The sequence below is a fragment of the Dipteris shenzhenensis genome, chromosome 1 (genome assembly GCF_047967505.1).
Source record: "Dipteris shenzhenensis isolate YYH24624 ecotype China chromosome 1, Dip_SZ_1.0, whole genome shotgun sequence".
Taxonomy (NCBI): Eukaryota; Viridiplantae; Streptophyta; class Polypodiopsida; order Gleicheniales; family Dipteridaceae; genus Dipteris; species Dipteris shenzhenensis.
The window spans coordinates 28,889,296-28,916,375 of record NC_141596.1 but is presented as its reverse complement, the minus strand read 5'-3'; the positions used below and the strand labels follow the sequence as shown (position 1 = coordinate 28,916,375).

Genomic DNA, 27,080 nt, shown 5'->3' with positions numbered 1-27,080 from the left:
ACACTCTCCCTACTATGTCTGGGGCCAAGAGTAGAGAAGAACTGCTTGTTGACCCTGTCTCCCGTCTGGGTCCAAAATGACTCCTTAGCATGAAAGGCATACTCTGCTCTCTGATCCAACAATTACTGCTGTTGAGCCCTTACTGCAGCAAGGTGCTCCTAAACCCAAGCATCTATAGGCCTCTTCTACTCTTTCCTCTGAATAGCAGCCGACTGCTGGCGGATACCTATCTCTACCTAAGGATCTCACCTCTCCTAGACCGAGCAATCGAGTGATAAAAGTCTCTAATATCTCAGAGGGTTGCTGCTATATCTGATGGGGAAAGCAGCCCGTCGTGCATGTGAGATACGCAAGTCTGCAACATTGTCTCTATGAGATCCTCCTCTCCGTTTAATGCATCTGGAATCCTAATACTGGCAGAGCGACTCCTCGCCTGAGGATCTGAAACATATAATACAACTGGAAAGTGATCTGAAGTGGACATCCCAGGTGTAATGCATATTGTCCCACCTCTATCCAGAGCCCAATCATTCACATAAAATCTATCAATCCATGCATGGATAGGCATATGCAACCTCCTGTTTGACCAAGAAAATAGGGTGATTGCGGCTGAGTGTGAAAAGCATCATCATGCCAAGCATCTCTGCCACTGTATTGAAAAAGGAAGGCATCCCAAGTTACTCTCTCTAGGGAGTGTAAGCCACCTTCCCTACCACCTCTTTTGTCTGTGGGAATTTCAACCATGTTGAAATCACCTCCAATGATCCAAGACTTTGCAATGCAAGACCAAGAAAGCAGCTCCTTTCATAAAAGAACAGTCCCCTCTTGAATTGGGGGCATAAAGGTTTAAGAAACCAACCTTACGTCCCCCAATTAAAAGAATGACCCACTAAGCTCTAGAGGGAGCTATGATCCCATACCCAATCACCAAGGGTAGCATAGAAGAAGAAATAGATATACAAGTACCTCCCCTGGTGCCCAAGGCGGGTGACCAAAAAGTATGTCCTAAAAGAAGCTTACCTGACTTGGCACAATCCCTGACATCTAGTTTGCGTTCTTGAATCATGAGGACATCAATGAGGCCCCTAGTAACACCTCGATCGTTATGAATCAGCTGCCAACGGCGGAGGTGAGGTACATCTCCAAGGCCCTGAACGTTCCAACTGTCAATCCTCATCGACGAGAGGAAGAGGCCGGATGGAAAAATCTACCCGACCTGGTAACGGAGATATCCCTCACCTGGGAAAAATTCCTCCTATTAAGAGAAGAGAAATCAATTGGGGAAAGTACTCCCACACCTGCAGAGGGGGAAGCTCTATTCATGGTGATCCCCAAGGGTAGAGGGTACAAACTCCTCCTCTAAATCAAACTCTGCCATGTCTGCCAGAACTGCAAAAGAGTTCATGAATAATGCTTCTGTCATAGGTGTGGGGAGGATTCCTGCAGATGGAGGAGTAGAAGCAATAATCCCCTTGCCTCTGTCAAGAGGTAAAGAAGGAACAAGAGGAAAAGGGGGCTGCTGTTGCTGATGGATCTCGGCCAAAATAGCCGCATTAGCCTTGAGTACAGCACGAGCTTAAGCAAAGGGTTGCTCCCTAGGATAAAGCTCCTTCACATGAACGGCTGAAGAGATAGGAGTAACCTCATCAGCACAAGGAACTGATCTTGTCTCCTCCCAGCGATCTCAACTCTCTGCCTAAAGAAGGAGCCATCTGGACGCTGGAGCATGATGCGGTCATCCGTAAGGATAGGGTCAGAGACAACGGCCCTAACACGTGGTACCCCGGAATGAGGCCGGGGAATCTGAGGAAGCGTAAAAATGTCCGGCCATCCTCCTCCACAGGCCAACAAGAAAGGTGTCAAGAACATCCTCCTGGAGCTCAGTGCCAAAGGACTGGCTTGAAGCATTGTAAAAAACAACCTGAAAGAAACCTCGACCAAATAGACGAACATCTGTGAGGTGCCCTACGAGGTCTTCAGGTAAAGCGGCAAGCATCCAGTCCCTGGCTTGTAATTTGAAAGGGTGGGACCCATGGATGCGAGCAAAGAGCGATGTCAATCTCTCTTGCTCTGTATCTTTTATGAGCTGCTACAACTCGTCTTTTGAGAATGTGATGGTTTTTGCGGCTGGTGGGAGTGGGCGAGGATTGGTTGAAGGCTGAGCCATCGCCAATCGAGATGGTAAGGCGAACTCAAACACAATGGGATCTTCTGCACAAAATGTTGCCTGAACAAGAAGGAGAATGAAGAGGGAGGCAAAAGAGAGGAGGAGGAGGCCTAGTCGGTGGGGGCCAATAGCGGGGAGAGAGAGGCTGCTGGGGAGGAGTGTAGGAGCTGCCTAGGGAGGGGGGCAGAGAAGCCGCCAGGAGGGAGCGGGAGAGGCTGAAGGATGAAGGAGGTGAGGAAGGGCAAGAAGAGGCCGGAGGGGGGAAGGGGTGGGGTAGGCTGAAGGGGGAGAGAGGGGAAGGCTGAGGCAGGGGGAAGAGGAGGTGGGGGGGAAGGGGCGGGGCAGGCTGAAGGGGGAGAGGGGAAGGCTGAGGCAGGGGGGAGAGGAGGCGGGGGTAGAGGAGGGAGGGAGTGCTGAGGCGGGGGCAAGGAGAGGCGAGGGGGGGGAGGGCTGAGGCGGGGGTAGAGGAGGCGGAGGTAGGGAGAGCTGAGGCGGGGGTAGAGGAGGCAGAGGTACAGAGACGAGGGAGGGAGGGAGAGGGGGTAGCAGCCGGGAGAGAGGGAGGAGAGGGCGGGAGGGAGACGGGGATGAGAGGGACGAGAAGGAGGGGCTGAGAGGGAGGAGGAGGGGGCTGAGGGAGAGGCTAGGCTGAGGGGAGGGAGGGGCAGCTCGTGTGGGGAGGAGCAGCCTCAAGCACCGCCAAGTTTTGGTAGCATGTTGTTGATAATAGTTGATACCAAGTTTCTCTAGAAAAGAAATAGAAAAATAGTTGATACCAAGTGTTACAACACTTTGATCCATGACATTTCAAGTAGCTCTGATAAATTACAATGTGTTTAATCTATTGCCATTAGAATCAACCCAGTTTATGTGTATCAAGGAGGACATTTATGGTATGGGATACTCGTGTCTTTTGAGAAAGGTGAGGACATAAAACAGCAATGACTTCTAGGCTTTAATGGAATCAATTGGCGACTCTGGTTGGGTGCCACTCCTTTAGTTTGTGATCTATCCACATTAAGTCTTATTGGTAGAGAAACACTTGGTGAGGACTAGTCGATTACAAACAGAGCTACACCATTGAGATAGAGAAAACATAGGTGACTCGTAGATGTCCCCTCCTCCCCCCACCCAAAAAAGTGTTAGAACATGAAGTCAAGTTGAGTGTGTTTTAGTGTGTTCTACTAGGAGTTCTAGTAGAGTCTTATGTGAGTGCCACGTGTCATATTGGGAGATATCCCATGTACACTTTGGTATTCTAGTGTGTGTATATCCTATATATGATTGTACTTGTGTGTCACATCAACACACATCAAGGAGTCTACATGAAGCTTATCAAATGTGTCTCTTTCCATTTTGTCTATTGCTCATTTCCATTTCCTTTCACTTTCATTATGTTTCCATTTGAGTATTATATTCTCTCTCGCTAGCCTACCCTCTCTCTCGGAGACTTGGCACCGCCAGCAGCCCATTTGACACTTGCCCAGATCTTCACACTCATGGCAGGAGGCATGGTCGATGGCCATGACTTCCATCATTTCTTTGGATCACAGACCCCTTAGGGAAGACGATGTTCCTCATATTTCATATTTTACATTTTGTATCTAGGCAATTTTGGTACTCTATTTCATTTCATTTTGTATCTAGGATTTTTGTAGCCATTTTTGGCATCTTAGCGGTATTACGATGAGGCCACCTAGTTGGCGCATCGTTGATGATGTATTTTCCTTTCGGATGATTTTGTGTCCCATAGGCCATGTATGGCCTTCCGTGGACCTTTAATAAAATTTCTTTCTTTCTTTCTTTCTCTCTTCCTCTCCCTCTCCCTCTCCCTCTCCCTGTCCCTCTCCACCATGTTCCTTCATGTGGTATCAGAGCCATCCTTCCTCCTCCCTTTCTTTCTTCCTCCATCCTTCCTTCTCCTAGTCCTTTCCCTCTTGCTCCTTGCTCTTCCAAGGGTTTGAGGTGAGGCAGGCCAAGAAAGAGGAGCTACTCTCCCTCTTTTCCCTTGGAAGGCAGCCCTTCTTCCTTCACTCTTAGCCTCTCCATGAGTTGTGGATTTTGTTGGGCATTGGAGCTGATTCGTGGAGTTGGAGTTGCTATGTGATTTGTTGTGTATTTTGCTGCGCCATGAGCCTTGAGTTTGCTTAGATTTGTGCTTAGATTTGGGGCAACTTGGTCACCATTCTTGTGGGCATTAGTGGGTGTCTTCATAGAGGAAAAGGCACAGCTCGTTTTTTGCTCAAAAGCAGCCCGTTTTTGTTGTTTTGGGGGCATTTTTGTGAAGGAAATAGCTACTTGCTGTTGTGGAGATGTTTGTACTACTGGTCACCCTAAAAATGACCTCATTTGGAGCCTGTTTTTGAAGAAACGACCTACTTGAAGAGTGTTGCTGCTGCTGCTATTCATGCCTCAAGAATGCCGCCATCTGCCCGGACTGCAACATGAGGTGCAGCCTGCACTATTCTAACTGGTCCGATGCCTTTTCTTGGCCATTTTCTGTCCCAACTACAAGCTGAGCTGCTACTACAGCCCATACTATTCTAGCCTTTGCTCCAAGCTCGCACTTCAGCCAATATTGCTGCAACATTTGAAGCAGACAGAGAGTATTCCAAAGCGGGAATTGTCATTGAAAAGTTTTATGGTAAGAACTTTCCAACTTAGCAAACCAAGCTGAGGCTTTTGCTTATGAAGGAAGGTGTGTGGAAGGTGGTTAGTGGCAAAGACAACAAAGCTGAATCGGATGAAAAGTAAATTCTAGCATGGGAAACTCTCAATGACAAAGGTCTTTCTACCATTGGTTTGGGTTTGTTTGATGGTGTTATTCATCACTTGGATTTTGATGACACTGCACATGAATTGTGGGACAAGCTAGAGAACTTATTTGGCAACAAAATTATCAATTCCAAAGTATTTCCCAAGCATGAATTCTTTAAGCTCCATATGAAGCATGAAGGTTCTCTTAATGCTCATTTGAATCATATGGAATCCCTCATCATCCGACTTGCTGCTTTGAAGGCCCCTGTTGGGGAAGATGATCAAGTGGCTATCCTCCTTTCCAGCATTGAGGATATTTGTCGGTATCGTGATATCATGCCAGCACTTCGTGTAGCACGGGATATGTCCTTTGATGAAATGGTCCTAATTAGAAGACATCTAATCTTCACTGCAACTCTTGGATAGATCATGGACATTTTAGCAATGTTAAGGATATTGTATCCCACCCTTATATTTTTGCTTGATTCAATTCTACTAAACTAGATATGGCAAACCCTAATGAATAGCATTAGAAAGAAGCTAAGAGAATCCTTAGATATGATAAGGTCACAATGACTCGTGGAGTCGAGTATAAGAGAAGGAATGAATTCAAACTTTCTAGGTGTCATGATAGTGATTGTGGGTTGGGAGATAACACTAGTCCTCTTCTAGATATTGCTTCAGCATTGGAGTTGGACTAGTATCTTGGAGCAACAAGGAGGAAACTACAATTGGTCTATCATATACAAAAGTTGAATATAGAGGAGCCATAAATGCAACTTGTGAGGCTAGACCATCCCTGACATTTTTTCATTGGTAGTGGTCAGAGATTTTCAATGGGACTCTCACATGAGGGGGGCAGGCACATGGATGCTAGCAATAGACTCCGTCATCCTTGAGTCTTGGAGGGTTGCTTTACATAGAGCCTCAACTCTTGCGGTGTGGTATGGGCAGTTCTCTAGGAAAAGGTTTTCCTCAAGGATCTAGTAGATGCATGGCACCTTCCAACCTATGCAATACAGAGTGGGACCAAGGGGTCTTCTTCATCCATAGACAGAGGGAGACCTTGATCTAGATGATGCTATGGAAATTACTTAATTGAGAGCGATTAGAGGAGTGGGCTCTCTGGATAAGGGTTGGACCATCGAGCTAGCACCGGTCACGTTGGGGCTTTTGTTGTGGGAGGGACGCCTCCTTTGGGAGGTGCAGTGGGATCTGAGTGAGTGGTTCTAGTCCTCTAGAGTAGGGAGCTGAGAGAGGATTATGGAGGTGCATGCCATGAATTAATCACCATCTTCAGCTTGAGGTGGCTACATGGATTCATTCTAGAGAGAGGCAATGGATCAAGGCTACATATTTCTTCTAGATGGTGGTCCATCGGCGATTTGCCATTGGCCTATGGTTGGAGGAGATGTGTGTGGATAGGAGGTGCCGTGAGTGCATGGATAGAGACCTCGAGATGATTCTGTACAGCTTGTAGAGCTACCTCGTTGAGAGGAGGATTTGATAGGGGGCCCTCCAGGACTGTGGCTAGGATGCAGTGGGACTTTACCTTGGCATGGCAACCTGGTTGATGGAAGGAAATCATGCCTTCTCGATTGACATGCATACACAGAAGAGGGTCTTCTAGATTTAGGTGCGTGACATGATTCCTCCTTCTCAACAATGTCCTGTATCTTAACCTGAGCATAGTATTGGGGAGATGGTGTCCAGCATCATTGCTTGGAACATCTAGGTCGCCTATTACAGTTTGGTGATGGGAGGACATTAGATTCCCCCCAACAACCACGCTTTTTACCATTTGGCAAGATATCATCTATACATTGCATGCCATATGGAAGTGAGGGACAATGGGATCTTGGACCACCATTGAGAGACAGGCGCATTCTCGCAAGGCTTGGCGTGTATATTTGATGAGTGAGGCATTCGCTGGTTTTATAGTCCTCCACCCTTATTGGTAGGCCCTATTTTTTAGAGACTCCCTGAGGAGTGAGCTAGGTCCTTTGAAATAGGCTGGTTGCGAGATAGTGTTTTCCTTTCTTGTTTTCCTCCACAACACAGATAGCTGATTGTAGGCGCGCAGAGCACGCCACTTGTCAGCCTCAGGTGCGGGGTCCCAATCCCGCTGCCCCATAGCTAGGTTGGAGCCTCTCTCTCCTCCCAAAAAGTCCCAGGAGGGATGAGAGGGAGGGGTTCAAACAATCTTTTATATCCAAGGGCTACACAAGCCCACAACTAATTATGAGACTAAACTCCCGATTCCACGTGTCAAATGCACGTGGCTCCCCCCTCAAATGAACCATGCTACAATTGCAACGAGGGGTGAGGCCACCACCTCCAACACTGATTTCTATGGTTGGCCTTTTTTCAAGCATTAATAGAAAGTTTTTCTCTGGGGGGCAAAAAAAGGTTTTCAATGGGATACATGAGGTGGCATTGTTCCACATACATCCATTGTGGATGAAGGGGGTAGGTGCCACATACTTTGGTGCTTTGTGTCGCTTTGGCGTGGCCAGTCAGTGGGCAGCCAGCCAATTAGGGGAGATTATTCACCCACGTATATGTATTAATGCATTCCAATGTGCCAATGCCACATAGAAGGGAGCTGAAGCCCTAGCTTTTGTGTGAAGCCTCAAGGTCTTCATGACTTCTCACCTCCTTAATTAGCATTTGATATGTATAATGTATTATTTGTGTGAGCAACTCAATTGTTGAATTTCTCAATCTTGCATTGTAGACATTGATTGGCATTTTCAACTTGCAGATGTTTGGCACGTCCATTGACCCTACCTGTGCGATTGTGTGAAGGGCACAATTTATAGCTGTACATTTTGGTGGGAGGGGGGGGGAATACGGATTCTACATATGCAATAGGAAATATATAAGCAATGTGGTCAATGCCTAACCATGTCTACGATTGACACTGTAAAGCAGTAAGAAAAGCCACACATCCCAGTTGCCAAGGAGATGTATTGGATGCGTGTGTAGGCATCTACGATATGGAGAGACTATTGTAGAGGATCTATATTAGTTCTACCCACATGGTGCCAAATTCAACATCTTCCAATAATTTGTGTATATGGTTTTTCAAGACAATAACCTTTACCTTCCAAGCTTATTTTCATCTAATTGGATCCTTCATAGATGTGTTATTTTGTTACATCCTAGCTAACCCCGGCTAGCTAATGACTCACCTATGGGTTGATGAGACCTTAGTGGGTGGAGTCAAAAGGTTAGGATGAGTAATTCTAACTAGAGTGATATATCTAGATGGAAATCTTGAAGGGAATAGGCCCTTTATGCTGATTATATCTTGACATAGGGGGCTCAGCATGGGGGAGACCAGTCGGTACATGGATAGTGATTCCTACTAGAGGCATGGCGATACCTGACAAGCTAGGTTGACGCATTCCTTGTGGATGGGGCTTTTGTGGTATTGATGTGGAGACTGACTGAGGGTTGGGCCATGTCTAGCTTCGGTGCTTGGGGGTGCTCTATGGTTGGGCGGTGAGTTCCAGATGATGCACAATATCATTTGGCTCCTAGAACGTGGTTCGGTGAAGATGATCTTGGTAGCAGACTCAGAGTTGTCTCTTTTTCCCAGTTCATAATTCCCTTTACTATGCTTTCTCTCACAAGGCCTATGGAAACATGGCCTATGCCTTCTCTCACAAGGCCTATGGAAACACGGCCAGGGGCATTTCTCAAGTGATGATGGGTCCAATATGTTCTCTCTCTGAGAGTGGATAGCTTTTCCCCTTTTGCCATTGACTTTTATTTGTTTGTTTTTTCCCCAGCAAAAGAGTGTTTGTATATGTTTAATAGAATTTACATGATGCTTCCATAGATACAGCTACTCTTGCTAGCATATATATAAAACCTCATAAGCTACTGAACATCCAGTTTCCATAGGTGCAACTGAGCTTGCTAGCATTTGAGAACAAATACAAAATCTGTGAGTGTGCAGCTGAATGTTATCCAATACCTATGTATAAAGTTCCTCCTGAAAGGCCATCGCATACTTCTTCTAGGTACAGCAGAAACTCCCATTCTCTTTCCTCGGCTTTTGTTGTGTTGCAGGCTAGTGACCTCTATATAGCCTTTCTAGTCCCCTATTAACCCAAGGGAGAAGATGAACTTCAGGATTGGCATCAGCATCACTAAAAAACAAATGATTTTAGGCTATCCATACGGACCATTGTGCATGTGCTGTAACTTCTTCTCGTTCTCTATCCTTAGGTCATAGAATTTCTCCAAACTGCTTTGTGTAGAATGAGTCACATAAGCATAAACATTTTCTCTCATATGCTTTTGAGCCATATGTCTTCAAACATACTGTTCCAAGAGAATGTGGAATCTGATCTGGACCATCTCACATTGAGGGTTCTAATCAGATCATGAGAAAGCATCCTCTTTGTATGTAGGAATAGTGAGAAGAAATTACTATCTACCCAACTAAACTCTTTGAAAAAAATGAGCTAGGAACCTTCCTCCATATGTCTTTCCTTGCCCACAGACTCGGCCTTTGACACACTAACTCAGTCTCTATTGTTAAGACCAAACTCTCTCCTTATAGTTGGCCATTGTTTCCACTTTAATTTGGTTTGGTCTCCCAGCTGACCCCACACATACAACCCTTTTTTAAAAGGTGACCAAGATTGAGGTACATTTTCAGACAGCTATAGGGTGGATGGCGAAGATCAAGAGTACCATTGTGTCGAACAAGGTTGTCCATTGTCATCAACTCTGTTTGGCCTCTATATCAGACTTTCATCGAGACACAAGGACACACTCATCTCTTGCTGGCTCCTTGTTTCAAATTCTCCTCTATGCAGCCAATGTTGTCTTCCTTTCCTCTTCAGTGAAGGACCTCAAGCGACACTTGGATGCACTTCACACTCATGAGACACATGATCTGAAGATCAATCTTGGTAAAACCAAGATTATGATATTCTACATTCATGATGAGACTAGCGATGCAGGCCCAACTGAGCAAGAGGTATGCCGTGCTTGCCAGACTTGTATTACTGCCCAGTTTACTTGCACAAGGACGTTCTGCTTTGCCCGTCTTCTCAATTATTTGAAATGACTTTTTTATTCCTCCCTGGACTGACACACCTGCGGTCCTGAACTGATAGATATCTGTATTTTATTGATTTTCCGACATTTTAGAAGAGAGATAAAAGATAAAATAGCCAATTTCTCACAGGGCCCCAAAATGAGCTCCCTTTTTTCCTAATGCAATGGACAAAAGAGCCACTTGGGATGCAATGATGAACTTGGGCAGTGACTATGTTATCCTAGAAGATTTCAATAATAATGGTTGAAGCTCAAAGGACAGGTGGTTACAAAAAGGGTATGTACTTAGAGGCCCTAAACTTCAACTTTGGGAAGACCTCAAGGAAAACCTTCAAGTGGTTGACATAGGCTTACCTAGCATTTACACATTGTGCAATAGACAGATAGGTGATCTAAGAAGAGAAGCAAGGTTGGACAGAGTTTATGTGGCACAATTTCTGGAAAAGAGATCTAGGACAGTAAATGTTAGTGTTTATGATCGCTGGCACACCTATAGATTATTGCCATTGCTGTCCTTTAAACCTCCCCACCTTCTACGCAGCCATATAGTAGTGCTGAGAAGAAAGGACAGATAATCGTTTAGAAGTTCCACATGTGCATACGCTTTACTTGTAAATGATTGTCTGTCCTTTCAACATGCCTCATGAGATTATTACCTCATCAACGGACAAACAATACCATCTCAATCAAAGAGCAGTAAAGTAAGGGAACCCTTAATAGCATGACGAACCGTTTAATAGTCTCTTTGTTGGCCATCAATGCTCTGACCACACTACTGATGCCTTAATTGCCTCAAAGGAATTCCACATTTGATGTCCATAGGGAACTCCCTTTAGTTGACCTTCTACCATTGCCAATAAATTTATTTTGAGGCTTGTTCATTTGTTGCCTGAAAATACATGGGTCCAAGATAGACACATTTTTTAAATCTACCTTCAATTTTATTTTCACTAATAAATTTATTGTTCATTCATCGTCTGAAACTGCCTGGTCCCAAGACACAGGCAGTTACATCCTTCCCCCCCTTCCCCCCTGCCTTATATTTATTTTTTAAAATCGTATTGCTACTTTGATTCTTGATGGCTTGTATACTTACATAGCTATTCTAAATAATACTTTGTTTCCTTGTTCCATTGACAAAAACTGTACAAAAACTGTTTTACTTTATAAAGCACTAGATTCCTTGGTGTTTTTTCACAAAGCATATTTAAATTTTAATGTCTCTGAGTTTCTCATTGAGGCTCGTGCTAATATTAAAAGCATATTTAAATTTTAATGTCTCTGAGTTTCTCATTGAGGTTTGTGCTAATATTTTTAGTTTGAAGACTTTGCAAACCACAATGCATTTACGCTTCTTGCGAAGTATCAAACAACGCATCTTGTCTTCAATGATGACATTCAGGTACTTTAATCTCAACTATGGGATCTACAGTTTATTCCATACCAATTACAGCATTCAGGAATCTAGAAGATAGAATGATGTGGATGCTTCAGAGATACTCATTTTGTTTCCTATGTAATTATATGCTTGAATAGAATTTTCGTTGTACATTCACTTGCTGTTAGATCTATGGGATGTAGAGGTTTAGAAATGGTACATTGAGAAGAGGGAGATTGTTTATTTGGAAACAGTAGGTCTTGATGTATCTTCAATGATAGCCTTCCTTTACCGATTATCTGCAGCAGTTGTGTTTACTTCTAGCGATAAGGGTTATAACAAGATCAATGGTCATACGTTGTCATACATGTTGCATGCCCATTTACTCTGAATTGCTTCCTGTAAATTACAGCTTTCATGGTCCTCGATGGCACGTGTGGCTTTAAGGCTTACTTTTTATTCTAAACTGTTTTATGTAGGGCACAGCTGTTGTGGTCCTCAGTGGCTTACTTGCAGCTCTAAAGTTGACTGGGGGAACACTAGGAGACCATACTTTCGTCTTCCTTGGTGCTGGAGAGGTACAGTCAATAACACAAGTTTTCTCATTGTACTGAGATAAAAGGAAACAAATCCACCCGAAGTAGTTTGTCTGAAGGAATCTTCGAAAAGGAAAATGTTTGTGATAATCTTTATCCAATGTGGTGATGCATGCTTTCTAGTGTGATTCTTATTAATTGTCATTATCATAATGCACATATATCAAGAAATATGGATCAGCTTTGTCATCCAGCACGTATTGTTGGTACATCTTTAAGATAGTTTGCTATCCTTTGTCACATCCTCCTGTGATGTTATGGATATGCAGAAGAATTCTGGAAACATCAAGATTTATTTTACGTTGACAACAGCTATGTAAACAAAAGGTGTTAAATAGGTTCCTATTAACAGGTTTCTTGTCTGAGGTGTCTTAACATGAGTAACACATCAGACACATGTCTAATCGGCTTGGGCGTGTAGCAATTTGTTGGAGTGGCACTAAGCTACTGGAAGTCCCTAGGTGGGGCAACAAAGCCTTGACTTGCATCACTTGGAGAGGCCCTAGAGGAGGTCCACACGTTGTCTCTAGGTAACAAAGCATACCATTGCTGGGTGTTGGGCTTAGCTACCATGGCGGCCCAAAGTGGTCCATGTAGCCCTTGGCAACCCAAAAATGTAAAGTGTGAGGGGGCAGGGAGCATTCTAACAAACACATTGCAACCTATGTAGAGAAAGAAAAAGAAAGAAAGAATGTCTATTAACATCCACGGAAGACCAACAGGTCTATTTGACAGCAAAAAAACCTCTCTAGTACATCTGCTTAGGGAGGGCACATGGCAGCTCCTAGAGAGTGCAAAAAGCAGCTCCAGTTATTTAGAGTACCTACGTTATAGCTTGGAAAAACATAATCAGCGATATATAGGTTTAAGACTGAAAGTCTTTTGGCTTAGATTTAAACTCCTTAATGATTGCTATGCCTCCACGATATACTGCCCATTTTCCATCTTTCCTACCCTTGGTACAAAGTGCTAGTAGTGGCCATCTAATAATCCTTTTCACACAGCTGGTACAACCCTTGGTACAAAATGCTGTCAAATCTGTCCAGATGGGAAACGCGGATGTGGTCACACAATGTTTGTTCAATGGTGGTCATCTATGGATGCCTAGCCTGGGCATTTGGACAGAATAGAAATAATTCACAAAATGTTTCTCATAGGAGAGCTGGGGTTTAAAGTGCGATCCCCCTATCTAATCATGCTAGCAGAGACAAGACCGATATCCCTCGAAGGGGAAGGTAGAGAAGATGGATGCACATAGGCTCACAAAGACATGGAGGCAACAAAAAGTACAAGGTGGCACAAAGAGGGGCTCAAGTGGATGGAGCGATACGTGCTTTGGATATCCTAGAGGATGAAGGGGAAATCAGAGAGCTAGCCATATAGAAAAGCTGTAGAAACTTGTTAGATATTAAGTGATTGTAGTGTGAAGACCTTCAATTAGGAGGGTCTTTTCCCCTTAGGGCTAGGCCTTTATTTTTTAGATATACAACATCATTTTGGAGTTGTACTAGTTGGACCTTTTGACATTTTTGTAATACCTTCACAATGTCCCGTGTGTGCATCCACTTCGTCATTTAAAATTTGGCATCAAGGCCACGTTTTGATCTAAGCTCCATCTCGACCTGCTTGTTGAGCTTCTTGTGTACTATTCATGGACACAGAATTTCGTTTTCTGCTCATTTATCCTTCTTCCTGCTGTTCTCTGCTCTCTTCTTGTGTCAAATCATCTGTTCTGTAGGTCTTTGCTTTGCTGTCAGTCTGCCTTTTTCTGCTGTCTATAAAACACTCTTTATTTCTGGTCTTTTTGAGTGCTGGTATGACAAACTATGGCTTCAGGTTGAGTTGATAAGACTTATAGCAGGGATATTGTCCTGACATGGCATAAGTTTCCAAATATTTTGTTAGCTTTATATGATTTATTATACTTCGTATCTGATTAGTTATATTATTGGTGCATTTCTGGTTTATATATTGTGATCCATTGAGAAACAAAGGCTAGGGAGAAATGGGGAACTTTTAGGTTACTTAAAAGCAATATGGATTCTATACTCAGCCCATACCTGAGATTTTGCAACTGGTTCTGTATTCTTTTTAAAAACAAGCAATAGTGTCCAGGAATAAATGTCTCAGATTTTGTATCTCTGAATTATGTAGGCTGGCACAGGAATTGGAGAAATGATAGCTTTGGAAATTACAAAGCAGGTATATGCTACTGAACAGTTACCCCTCTAAATATTCTCAAGAGAACTAAAATGATCTCCTTATAACCTTATTCCCTTTGCAAAATATTGGCTTTAAAGAGTCTTCATGTGCTATGCGGTGACCTCTAATGACTATATCTTGATGGGTGTGTTTGTAAGCAGACTAGTGTTTCTCTTGAAGAAGCTAGGAAAAAGATTTGGATGGTGGACTCAAAGGTCTCTCTCTCTCTCTCTCTCTCTCTCTCTCTCTCTCTCTACACACACACACACACACACACTTTTTTTAGTGAAAACTTTTGATTGATTATATTACAAGAGTAGCGACGTCAAAATGAGGCAGCCAAAATTACATCAGCTGAAAATCTCAGTGTATGCTAGATATACATCATGATCTATGTAGCGCATCTGCAAGCAATCAAAGAAGGATTGCTATAGAGAACGCTTAAAAAAACCAAACACGAAACAAAGAAAAGATGAAACTCCAGTCTGGGTGGATGAAAACCAAAGAGCCAGAAAGACTTCCCAAAAGAACAGTTGGGAATCTCGCTCGCAGGCGCTACCGAAGAAGATCAATGAACTCACGAGAACACACATAGAGACACACACACACACACACACACTTAATTTTGTAAAAAGCAATATCACATTAAGAAAAAATATACATTCATAACTGCTCCAAAGAGGAGCAGCTACTACTCAAACTAAAAACAATGATAGAACACTTCTAGCTGAGCTAGAGGAAGATCTCCACATAATCGCGCATCTTAAAGGGACTAATGCAGGGAGGAATAGAAGAAATGATAAACATTGAGTGAGGAATGCTTGTACAAAGGAATGTTGTGGGCATGATACAAAGACCATAAAGCCCAGCAACAATATCAATTGAAGAACTGAACATAGTCTGGTGTAGAGGCATGTCTCTCGAACAAGTAGAACCTCCTGCCAAAAAACGCGCTGGGAAAACGGGCATGAAGATAAGTCGCCAGTCTAGGAAGAAAATCATGGGTAGCAAGACAAGTCCAGTCTCCCTTGGATGTGAACAAGGTGGGCAGACCAAGGAATTGATATGCCTAGCAGCCATAGTCACAAGAAACGTTCCTAGATTTTGCCAGGCGTTTTGTCTTTCTTGTTCCTAGATTTTGCCAGGCGTTTTGTCTAGAAATGGGTTTTAAAAATGGATTTTATATGAATTATATATATAACATAAACAATTATCTCCAAATTCTCTCTCTCTCTCTCTCTCTCTCTCAGGGGACCGGTTTTCACCATGACATATGCAGCACGAGATAGGATTAGTAAAGGGTATGCTTCGTTGGCTCATCTTGAGCGTCAGTGTTTTCAGTCCCACTTTCAGCATCCCGATGCGAAATCCTTGCTTTTTGATACATTGGGGAGACCAGCTGCGATGTATGCAGCTCCTTTCTGGGCAGGAAACCTCGGCGCTGCAGATTGGAGACGAGTAGAGAGGTTACAAATCATCATGTTCTCTCGGCTCATTAGGGCCAAGGCTACAGTTCCGCACGAGATCATGCTAGCAGAGTTTGGAGCTACTCCCCTTGCATTGGATGCAGTGTTTCAGTCGGTCATGTATTTGCACAGGGTTAGGGAGTTTGGAGACTCAGCAGCAGGCAGAGCTCGGTTGCCATGGTTAGCACTTGCATCTTCTATGGAGTTGGCACGATCTGGGGCCCGATACTGCTGGTACTTCAGACTCACTAGGTGGCTCACATCTCTTGGACTAGACATGGATAGACTACCTCCCTTCCGATACAGCATAGATGCCCCTCATCTCGAGTTGACTTGCCACGAGCTTAGCCAGGTCACGAGAGCAGACTTGCTGCAGCTTCATACGTATCGCACTTGGATTTATCCCACGCAGCTTCCGACGAAGATGGCCACATTTCGTGACCACTTCCTTCGGATATAAGAGGATGGATTTGTCATTCCACCAGGCTATACAGGTATCCACATGTCCCACTCACTGATGATTGCCCTTGGCCAGCTTAGAGTCTCTTCGCATCAGCTCGAGATAGAGGCTGGTAGGATGCGACGCATGGAGGATGGACGGCGACAGGCCGAGAGACCAGGATCTGCCCTTGTTGCACCATGGGAGAGGTGGAGTCAGAGGAGCACTTCATTTGCAGATGCCCGCTATATTATGAGCTCAGAGGTAGATTCCACTGTCTCTTCACGGATGGCTTTGGACCTCTCTCACGAGTGATGGACTACGAGGATCAGCATTGCCTAGCTCTTTATGTCAGGGAGGCCACTATGCTTCGACGAGACTACCTCAGAGACCATCAGCACAGACCGAAGCGTGATAGAGCCTAGCCTGATAGAGCTCAGGCACACGCTATACCAGAGGACAGAGACCAGGAGGAGCACGAGGAGGTCAGAGCTCACACAGGACACATGCCTCCACCCTGTGGATGTACATATGAGATGGTTTGTAGACGCCGCAGGATCTTGTTACATAGGGGACGTACTCGCCGCTTCATCTCCAGACGATCCAGGATGATGGCAGCTTTTCGGAGGAGACTTACTCATGGAGATCTCGCCCCACCAGCCGCTCACCTCACCTTTGCTCAGTTTTGTACTCTCATAGCAGGAGGCAGAGTCGATGGACAGGATTTCCAGTATTATTTTGGTTCTCAGACTCCGTGACACCTGGACTTGTATCTTTGCATTGGCATATTGTACTCATCCCCCCATTTTGCACCCAGGGGCGGTTTCCTTGCACCTAGTTTACTTTGTATTTAGGCTCAGATTTGACATTATGTACTTTCACTTGCATTGTATTGCGTAGCACTTAGATGATATTCGACGATGCCTCTTCTTTGTGGTACGTTGATTTTGTGCTATCTTGTATGCAGAGTTCTTGATGTGCCATGGGCCCATTTTGGCCTTTAGTGGACAATAATACACTTTCTTTCTTTCTTTCTCTCTCTCTCTCTCTAAAAAGAGCTCTCAAATACACATATACACATTGAGCACTCTCACAAGAGTCAAGACACAGGTGACAACCTGTACTAGGGCGTTTTGCCCAATGCGATGGTGTTTCGCCCATTTCAGAGAAACGTTTCGAAGCATTTCGCTTGCTCGAAATGTGTTTGTTGGTTACAGTGCTAGCAGCCAAGAAAGAGCCCACTGGTAGTACCCCTACCAAACAATGCCACATGGAAAACCCTTGCCTAAGAGGAAGTTTGCAGTTCCTAATGTGAATGAGACAAACCTTCCACCAAGCAAGAGGTTTGTCAAGATGCCAAATATGATTGCCACGCTCCTACTATGGGAACAAAATATGATAAGCTCTCATGGCAAGAATATCATGAAATTAGAAAGAAGAATAGCTCAGGAGGCCCTGTTCAAACTTCCAATCCACCAGAGAAAGAGTAGTAAATAGGTGAGGGACAGGTTGAAAAGGTTGTAACATGGTGGTGAGAATGCGCCAAATATGCATATGATGCAATCCCAAACATTATTGTCTCTTGGCCTAAGTAAAGGAGAGTGTGAAGCCTTGATTATCAACTGTAGAAATACCCAAACGATGCAGAAAATAAGCCTTTCTAGAGGCTGAAGGTGAGCTAAAGGGGGAGTAAAGACACAGTTCCAATGGATGCTCTGCAGATGAAGGGCATTACCAGGATTTGGAGGACAGCCTAACCAATGCAGATGAGTCAGAAGGTGCTGCCAATCATGGATTAACCGAGTAGAAAAGAGACATCCAGGAATACGACCATGTAAGTGCCCGAAAATAACATATAATATAGCAGGTGTAGGCCATCTTCTCCCGGTCGTATTGATGCCCTCTAGGCCCTGGTATGTGCCATGTAGCTTTAGTTATTGGCACTTAGGTCACCTAGTGCTTTTAGTGTCTTATGACATCTAGTACTAGTGGTACCACTAGGACACTAGGTCCTAAGATTCTCTTTTATAGTACCTTGTACTTTCATTTTCATTCTAGTTGTTGATGTGATGGCTTCCACTTCTTGCTCCACTCTTTTGCATCCTTTTGCTTCTGTGAGCCTACAATGGTATCAGAGCACTTCCTTCCCGGACCTGCTCCCTACTCCGGCTTCCTGCTTCCAGCTCCAGCTTGCACATTTCTGCTCCATCGTCAAGCTTTTGCTCTCGGACGTCCGCACAGCTCCGACGCAACTTGCTGTGCATACAGTCCGTACAATGCGTCAGTTCGTCTATACACACGCGCGTCAGTCCGCACCGTCGTACAGATTTTCGTACTGCGTGTCAGTCCGTACCATCCGTACAGGCTCGCATTTCAACGTCCATACAGTTCCGTTAGATTTGGCCGTACACTTCCATCTGTACAGTCATATGGATTTCTGTACAGTTCTGTCAGATTTGCCCGTACAGTTCCATCCGTACTGTTTTGTACTTACAGATTTGCAGAAATTTTGGGGCTTTTCTTGAATTTGCCCTATTTTTGGCTCAGTTTTGCTCCACAAATTGGGGCTTTTGGGTCTATTGCATGTAGATTGCACGATACTTTCAGATTTGCAGTGAATTTGGCAAGAAATTGCAGGCCATTTGATCACATTTGCAAATTACAGCTTAATTTGGGGCTTTTCCAGATTTGGACAGCAAGTCCTATTTTTTTGCAGTTGCAAGCCTCGAGGCTATCTTGTGCGTCACTTTGTCAGTGCATTTTTGACTTGTCCTATTTGCAATGGCAGGCAACAATCATGATTTATTTGGCATTCTTCATGAAGATGATAAGTTGGATGGCACCAACTATCCGATGTGTCTTATCTCATGAAACATATTCTTGTTGCAAGACATTTTTTTAACATTGTTTCTGGGATTGATCTGAGGCCAGCCAATGCTGCAGTGGCTGCCCCTAATGCTGGTCCCTCTGCAGAGGGGACTCCTCTTGATGATTTATCCTCTACCACCCCTGTTGCTGCTCCTCCAACTCAGGAACAAACAAGATGGGATGCAAAAGATGCAAATGCACATTATTGTATTGCTTTATCATGCAAGAGAATCATTATTCCACACATCCGGTCATGCAAGACAGCAAAGGATGGTTGGGACAAATTGGCTTCTCTTTATCAGATTCACAATGAGGCACGTGTTGCATATTTAAGAAGGCATTGCAGGAAGTCAGCATGAATGAAGGTGACTCTATGAATGCATACTTGACCAAGGTCAAGGATCTCATGGAACAACTTGCCAATATTGATGAGGTAGTGCCAAATTCTCAGCTTGTCAATACCACATTGAATGGGCTGCCAGATACATATCAAGGGTTTGCTACAACCCTTGGACTAGTGGCCATGGGTAATTTAGACCACTACTCCTTTGATCAATTAGTCACTTTGCTTTTGCAAGAAGGGCAAAGTCGTGCTAATCGGCAAGGTACTATTCCTGATCATGCATTTGCTTCACAGCAGACAGGAAAAGGCAAGGTTTCCAAGCCTATGGGCAAGCCTAAATATGTGCCTAACAGCGGCAATTCCTCCAATGTATCTCAAAATACAGCAGATAAGTCAAAGAAGAAAAGATGCAACTATTGTCGCAAGCTAGGGCATGAAATTTCAGAATGCAGGAAGCGCATTGCTTTGGAGAAAAAGAAAGCAGGATTGACAGTAAATGGCTCACATGCAATTGAATCCCATGAGCCAGCATGCCTCACATGCACATGCTCTCCAGGATGATTGGGCATGGGCTGTCCATTGCTCCTTTGATCCCTCCAAAGTTGATGCATTATTTACTGCTAATGATGCTCAGTCTTGGTATTTTGATAGTGGTGCTTCCAAGCACGTCACCTCTTGCATACAATTGTTTCATTCCTTAGCTAATGCACCTCGAGGGGGGACTGTCACATGTGCTAATAATGCTTCCTATGCTGTAAAAGGAATTGGAGATGTGCAGCTCACATCCATTTCTAGCCATCCTGTCACTTTGACAAATGTCCTTTTTGTGCGTGGAATTGAAGTCAACTTGATTTCAATTTCAGCAATTGCCACTTCAGGTTTCAGAGTGATATTTGATGGATACAGATGCACTTGGTATATCATCTTCATGATGACAATGCCATAGTTCTCACTAGCACTGTGCAAAAGGGGCTTTATCACCTTGATCATCACTCAACTGCATTTTCTATTGAAGCATTTGCTATTTCAGATTCACAGCTTGCTGAAACTCATCTTTGGCATGAGAGGATGGGTCATCTCAATTATAGAGCTCTTGCCAAGTTACATTCACAGGGCATGGCAAATGATGTACCTCAAACTCACACAGTTTCCAAACATGTGTGTGAGGGTTGTCTTTCGGGTAAGATGCATTGGTTTCCTTTTCAAAAGGATTGTCCAAAATTCTCACAAAGGAAATTGCAGCTAGTGCACAGTGATGTCTGTGGCCCAATGAGGACAAATGCCAATGGAGGGTACAAATATTTCATGACTCTAATTGATGACTTCACAAGATATTGCTAGGTATATGCTTTAAAAGTCAAATTTGAAGTGTTCACATGCTTTCAGAGGTGGCTGAATATGGTTGAGAATGAATCAGGAAGCTTGTCACCCTCAACACAGATGGGGGAGGGAGTATATGTCAAAGGAGTTTGATGCATTTTTGTCTTCATGGGGCATTGTTCACTCATGCACTACTCACACTCCTCAGCATAATCCTGTTTCTGAAAGGAAGAACAGGTCCACTATGGAGATGGCCAGAGCCATGGTTAAGGCCAAGTCCTTGCCCAATAAATTTTGGCTTGATGCAGTGATATGTGCCAACTATGTGCTGAATAGATCACCCACAAGGACATTGAAGATGGTTACACCTTATGAAGCATGGAAAGGCACGAAGCCTTCACTTTCACACATGAGAGTTTTTGGGTCTCTTGCATATGTCCATGTACCATCTCAGCTGAGACATAAGCTTGATGATAAGGCAATCAAATGCATGTTTATTGGCTACAGCCAGGAGAGCAGAGGGTATCGGTTGTACCAACCAAATACTGGGAAGATTATTGTCAGTCAAAAGCATCAGGCCAAAGGAAGGTAATCACACACAAACACACACACACACACACAAATGTACACACCCCCTTTTTTTTCAGTTTTTCAAAAACACACACACACATATGGAGAGAGAGAGAGAAAGAAAGAAAGAAATTTTATTAAAGGTCCACGGAAGGCCATACATGGCCTATGGGACACAAAATCATCCGAAAGGAAAATACATCATCAACGATGCGCCAACTAGGTGGCCTCATCATAATACAGCTAAGATGCCAAAAATGGCTACAAAAATCCTAGATACAAAATGAAATGAAATAGAGTACCAAAAATGCCTAGATACAAAATGTAAAATATGAAATATGAAATAGAGAGAGAGAGAGAGAGAGATGAAATAAAATGTTTGTATTATAATCCATGGGAGACTTGTTAGGATCTTTGGGAAAAAAAGCAAGTACAAAATACAAGGTCTAGAGAGTTCTAGACATAATTCAGATTGACAAGAAAAACAACAACAAACTGTTCTAGGGGCTAGATAAACTTACCCAGCTCAGAATAAGATAACTCAGACAATGAAACAAAATTACAGACCTGTAGAGCTGAACATGAGAAAACTAGTAACAAAGGGTATGGACATACATGATCCTGGAGTGGGCTGCGTATCCCTGTGAGCTGCCCAGTCTTTGATGTGTGTGTGTGTGTGTGTATGTGTATTGGTGTATTGGCTGATCTCTGCTTTGGAAAGTCTTTTTATAATATAAAGTTACATGGATTTCACTATTTAAAAAAATGTGTGTGTGTGTATTTGTGTGCATGTGTGCTGCTGGCAATCACTCTTCGATTGTCAGCAAACTCACTGCATAGATCAGGATGTATATTTGTCCTACATGGAGATTTTCTCTTGATGTAATCTTTCGGCTTACCAGTTTTTTCTGGGATAGCCATCTTGTAATATAAAGCATTCAAAGTTTTCAAAAAAAAGAAAAGAAAGAATGTGTGTGCTGCTGGCCAAGAGGACCCTTTGGGAACACTCAAGCTGTTCGTATGCCCCTCCTAAGCCCTCATTTGAGCTTTTGAGAGGTCGTTGCTGCCTATCGTCATCCTTCCAATTCATCACTGCTCCGATTCACTTTCCAAGGGATCTTTGGGCTCCTCTAGGGTTGTGTGCAGGTTGCTTTCTATGTTTACAATTTCGCCTCTGTTTGCTCTCTCTCCTCACATGTTGTTTTCAGAGTTTTCATTTTGCCTTTTCTTGTTTATTCTAGTCATCTACCTTCAGCTCTATTTTCCGTCTTTAGATTTTTCCTTTGAGTGCTGGGTGTTCACACGTGTCTATATTTCGTTTTGGTCTTCCTTTTCTTTAGCGTTGCATTCTTTATCTCCCGTTTCCTCTCTGCGTCCAATTTCATTTTTTAGGGGTTTTGTTGTTTTCTCCTTTTTTAACCCTTTTATTCCCAGTAATTACGTTGATTTTCTATCGTCTAATGTTGGTTGATTTCTAATGTGCATAGCCATAAAATCAGTTCTCCCTCACCATCTACTTTAGCTTTGTGGTGGACTTTTGTTGTGGTCAAATTTCGCTTTCAGCTTTGCCTACTGTGGCGGGTTATGAATTGGAAAAGACCTTCAACAAAGAAAGTTTGGTTCAAAACAAGAAGAAAAAGCAGGCTTTGGGTCAGGATGACCCTGCCTACAACTCTCAAGAGACACAGTTGGTTTTTGATGTTATGTACGAGGGTTTTGAAGACACAAGAGAGGATTGGAAAGATGCTCCTCCCTCTGTTGGAATTACGATGGAGGTTGATGAAATTGTAGACCCAGTACGGGAATATGCCAAGCATGCTATCATCATCTTCTTCCCGGGTCATATGCCTATTACAGAAGATGTGGGCAATTGGTTGACAAGGGCTTTGGGAAGTTGTTTTGTTCATAAGGTGCATTATGCAGCTAAGGGTTTTTTTGAAGTTATCATGGCGGATGAGCAGCATAAACAAATGCTCTTAGAGCATTCTCCACCCCTTTATGGGCAGCAAATGGTGCATGTTTTTGCCCTGGTTGCCTACTCAAGATTACCAACTGGTGATCATGCATTGTTGCCTGGTTTGGTTGGAGGTGGTGGATTTTCCCCAATGCTTGGCTTCACTTTTGCAAAAAATTGCAGCATCATTAGGAAAGGTGGTATGTCCACCTTGCCCAAATGGAACTTCTAACAGGTTTCACATTCTTTGAGACACGGATACGCCCACTCTAGAATCTTACTCAGTCACAATTAATAATGTGGCCATGGGAAGTGCCTATTATAGGCTGAAATGGGGTCTTTTTGCAGGAACATGCTTTGAGTGCAAGAAGTTTGGGCATAGGGCTTCACAGGGTCTCTCTGGTTTTGTATAAAATGCCCCCGGATGCCATGCCTTCTCTAGTATAGAATAAGGATGCCCTTGGGCCTTCTCGAATAAAAAATAAAGGCAATAAGCTTGTAAATGCAGCACCAGTTAAGGGGAAGGCTCAAGTCTTGAATAATGGGTCTTGAACAATGGGAAAGCCTTTGGCTCAGTGCCTTCTATGTCTCAGCCTAAAGTTAAGGAAAAGAATCCCTCTAAAAATTGGTAGACTGCGAGGAAAATTGTCTTGGCTAGGAGACCTTTACCTCCTCAAACATGGAATAGTGGTTCTTTTAATGGTCATACTCCTACAGAAAATTCAGGAATTGGGATTACTTGGGCTGCTGTAAACAGCCAGCCATACTTTGTTCCCAAAAGAAGAAGTGGCTGGTTTGCTATCCTCCCATCGGGCTGTTGTGACACCTCATGGACGAGGCCCAAACCCTGAGGTGGACATGCAAACTTCATATATTTTCTTTCTGCGGTCTATATAGCTGTATAAGACATCTGTAAATATGTTTGAACAAATGAAGTGCTTGACCTTCAATGTACATGGTATGTGTGACACTCGGAAATGGAAGCTTGTATGGGCATATGTTAATGACGTGCAGCCTGGCATAGTGGCTCTACAAGAGCACAATCAGCATATATACGCAGGCAGGACAGGTCTTTATGCTGGTTATGATATCTTCTATGCGGGAGAAAATTCTTTTTCAGGTGTTGCTTTTCTTGTCAAGCATTCTCTTCATCCAATTGTGGATTTAAATGATAAAGGATGCAGCTGGATCATCATTCAGTGTCTGATCCAGGATGAAATACTTAAATTTGCATATGTTTATGCTCCTCAGTCTTCTCATCAAAGAGCTTTAATTTGGGAGGATATGTAGAAATATCCTTGGAGGCAGCATGCTTTTCTTTGTGGGGACTTTAATAATGCACCACTTCAAGGGGAAATACTTCAGGTAATACTCACATGCTGGCTTTGGAACGTCACCATTGGTCATGTTTGATCTCTCAGCTTGGTCTTGTAGGTCTTTGGACAGTGTTAAAACCCATGCTTTCAGGATATATCTTTCAGCATAATGCTCGTTGTGCATATCAGGCCAGGCTAGACCGTTGGTACATGATAAATGCACACGAGTATGATGCTCTTACTCGTCAAATGTGGGTACATTAAGCCTTCCCTTATTCTGATCATGCTCCGTTATGGTTCGAGAAAAGTGCCAAATTGATCTTGATTATGCTTGGAATTCGCTTCTCGCATGCAATCTGTTACTTGTGATTATGGGAAGCATTATTTGCATGACTTGAGAAAAGCGGTTGTAGATGCTAAAGTCAAAAGTTGACAGAATAAAAAGCAGGCTCATAATATTTGTTGGTTTTGACATCTGATGGGCTTTGGACTTCTTCACGGGCACACTTGCCCTAGCATGTGTTTATCATTTTGCCCGACGGTTTGGAAATCTGGATTCCTCTTCACAAGAGGTCTTGTTGGCAAGACCGAAGTTACTACAGCATGTTTCTCCCATTATTGCTCCTGATCAGGCTCTACAGCTTGAGATAGCTTTTATAGAAAGGGAACTTCTTGATGCTTTGGAGTCTTGTGGTAAATGGAAGTCCCCAGGTTGGGATGGTCTTACAGTGGAGTTCTTTTTGGCTTATTGCGATGCCCTTAAGCATGTTTTATTGCAAATAATTAATAGTGCCTTGTAAAATCAGCAAATGCCAAATGCTTTGAAGAAAGGGCTGGTTAAGCTGATTCTCAAGAAACATCTTTGTGAAACTCATGCCAATCATTTATAAGATGATTGCTAAATGGTGGTCGATAGAATAAAAGTTTTCTTCTACATCCTACCCAATATGGCTTTATTCCTCGTAGACACATCACTGATAATATTGCAAATGCCTATGTTGGGATAGAATATGCAAAGTGTACCCAGTAGGATGCACTCTTGCTCCTGCAACATGTTATCTACTATTGGCTCTTTAGTGATAGCAAAGCTACATGCATTTTATTAGGAGATATTTCTAATCAGTGGACTGTATATCGTTTAGTGAGACAGGGATGCCATCTTAGCGCTTTGCTTTATGCAATAGCTACTCGTCCGATGCTTTGTTATATTGATCATCTTGTGGCCACGGATGTCTTTCATGGTCTACAGATATACAGAAGAAAGACCATGATTGCGCAAGCTTATGTTGATGAGTCATTCTTCACTTCCATGAACACACAAACTGATCTTTCGCAACTCATGAAGGCTTTTCCCTTGTATGAAATAGCTGTTGGTTTGCAAGTGAACTTTCAAATGTCCAAACTTCTGCTTTGCATGCTAAGGATTGGCATATCTCTTTGTGGCCGTGGGAAATTGTTGGCTTCTGCAACTCTCTAGCCTGTTCTAAGTCAGTGAAGCTAGAGCTCCATGTGTACTCCTCTATTTCATGCGCTCTTGACTCTAGTTGGTTGGCTCTTGACACTAGTTGGTTGCGAGGGTTGGTGCACCACCTATACCTCTTAACTGTTTGGATTGCTTCCCATGTGCACCAACAAGTGTACCGAATGTGCACCTGTGCACTCTCTTAATTGCTACAGTCCAGTGCGCCAATACTTCACTCTCTAATCAACTTTGGTCGGTCGAGGTTGAGGTTTGGTACTCCTCAGTCATGTACTACTCCCATCATATCCAAGTCATGTCGAGGTTTTGTACAAGTCATGTATTGCCAAGTCATGTCCAAGTCATATATTGTCAAGTCATGCACTGTCAAGTCATTTCCAAGTCATGTCCAAGTTATGTACTGTAAAGTTATATCTGAGTTTCAAATAAAAGAAGGTCAAAGTACCACAAAATGGAATCTTGAAAGCACAAGAAAATCATCAAATGGTTGAGAATAAAATAGGGTTCATGATGATCTAGATATTGATGATTTCTTGGATGATTAGTGAAAAATACATTCCATTTAAGCAAAAGGCCAATTCATGCAAAGACAATTCGTCGTGATTGGATGAGCTCCAAATATAACCGATATTGTTCTTTTAAGAATGTTAATTAGACTCGATTTTTGCATTCGAGAGACTGACCAGCATTAGGCTAGATACATCCATACTCTCAGAGGCAAATGGGATAGACTCCAGGGAGACTCGGATTTTGCTAGGCACAGGAGAGAAGGCTTTTATCATTATATGGAGCCAGGCCCTTTCCTTCATTTCACAGATGGTGGTACAATATGGCATTATTAAACCACCGGACTGGATTTTTCTCCAGCCCTTTGTACAAGGAGTCCCCCATGAGCGACCAGCTAGGTGGATATCCTTGTATTAATTTTATATTGGGGAGTTGTATCTTCCTTGGTGTTTGTGTCACTAATGAGTTTATTAATAGAATGTTTTTTTCTCTAAAGGAAAAACTTGGGATCACACTAATCATGGCTCGCTAGAATTTGTACACAAACCATATTCTAGATTATAGAGGATGGAATCCAACTCTCATGTAGCACCCTAATGCCAATAAAATATCCAGCACCAAAGAAAAATGCAAGTGCT

The 27,080-nt window shown here is 43.3% G+C and overlaps 1 protein-coding gene across 1 annotated transcript in view; it reads left to right on the top strand.

Moving 5' to 3' along the window:
- LOC147905661 (NADP-dependent malic enzyme-like) overlaps window positions 1-27,080 on the top strand; it is a 157,216-nt gene that overhangs the window by 127,645 nt on the left and 2,491 nt on the right. Inside the window, exons 9-12 of the mRNA XM_087373929.1 lie at window positions 11,322-11,405; window positions 11,861-11,959; window positions 14,132-14,179; window positions 14,341-14,394. Coding sequence (XP_087230055.1) covers window positions 11,322-11,405; window positions 11,861-11,959; window positions 14,132-14,179; window positions 14,341-14,394 — 285 coding nt within the window. The remainder of the gene's footprint in view (window positions 1-11,321; window positions 11,406-11,860; window positions 11,960-14,131; window positions 14,180-14,340; window positions 14,395-27,080) is intronic.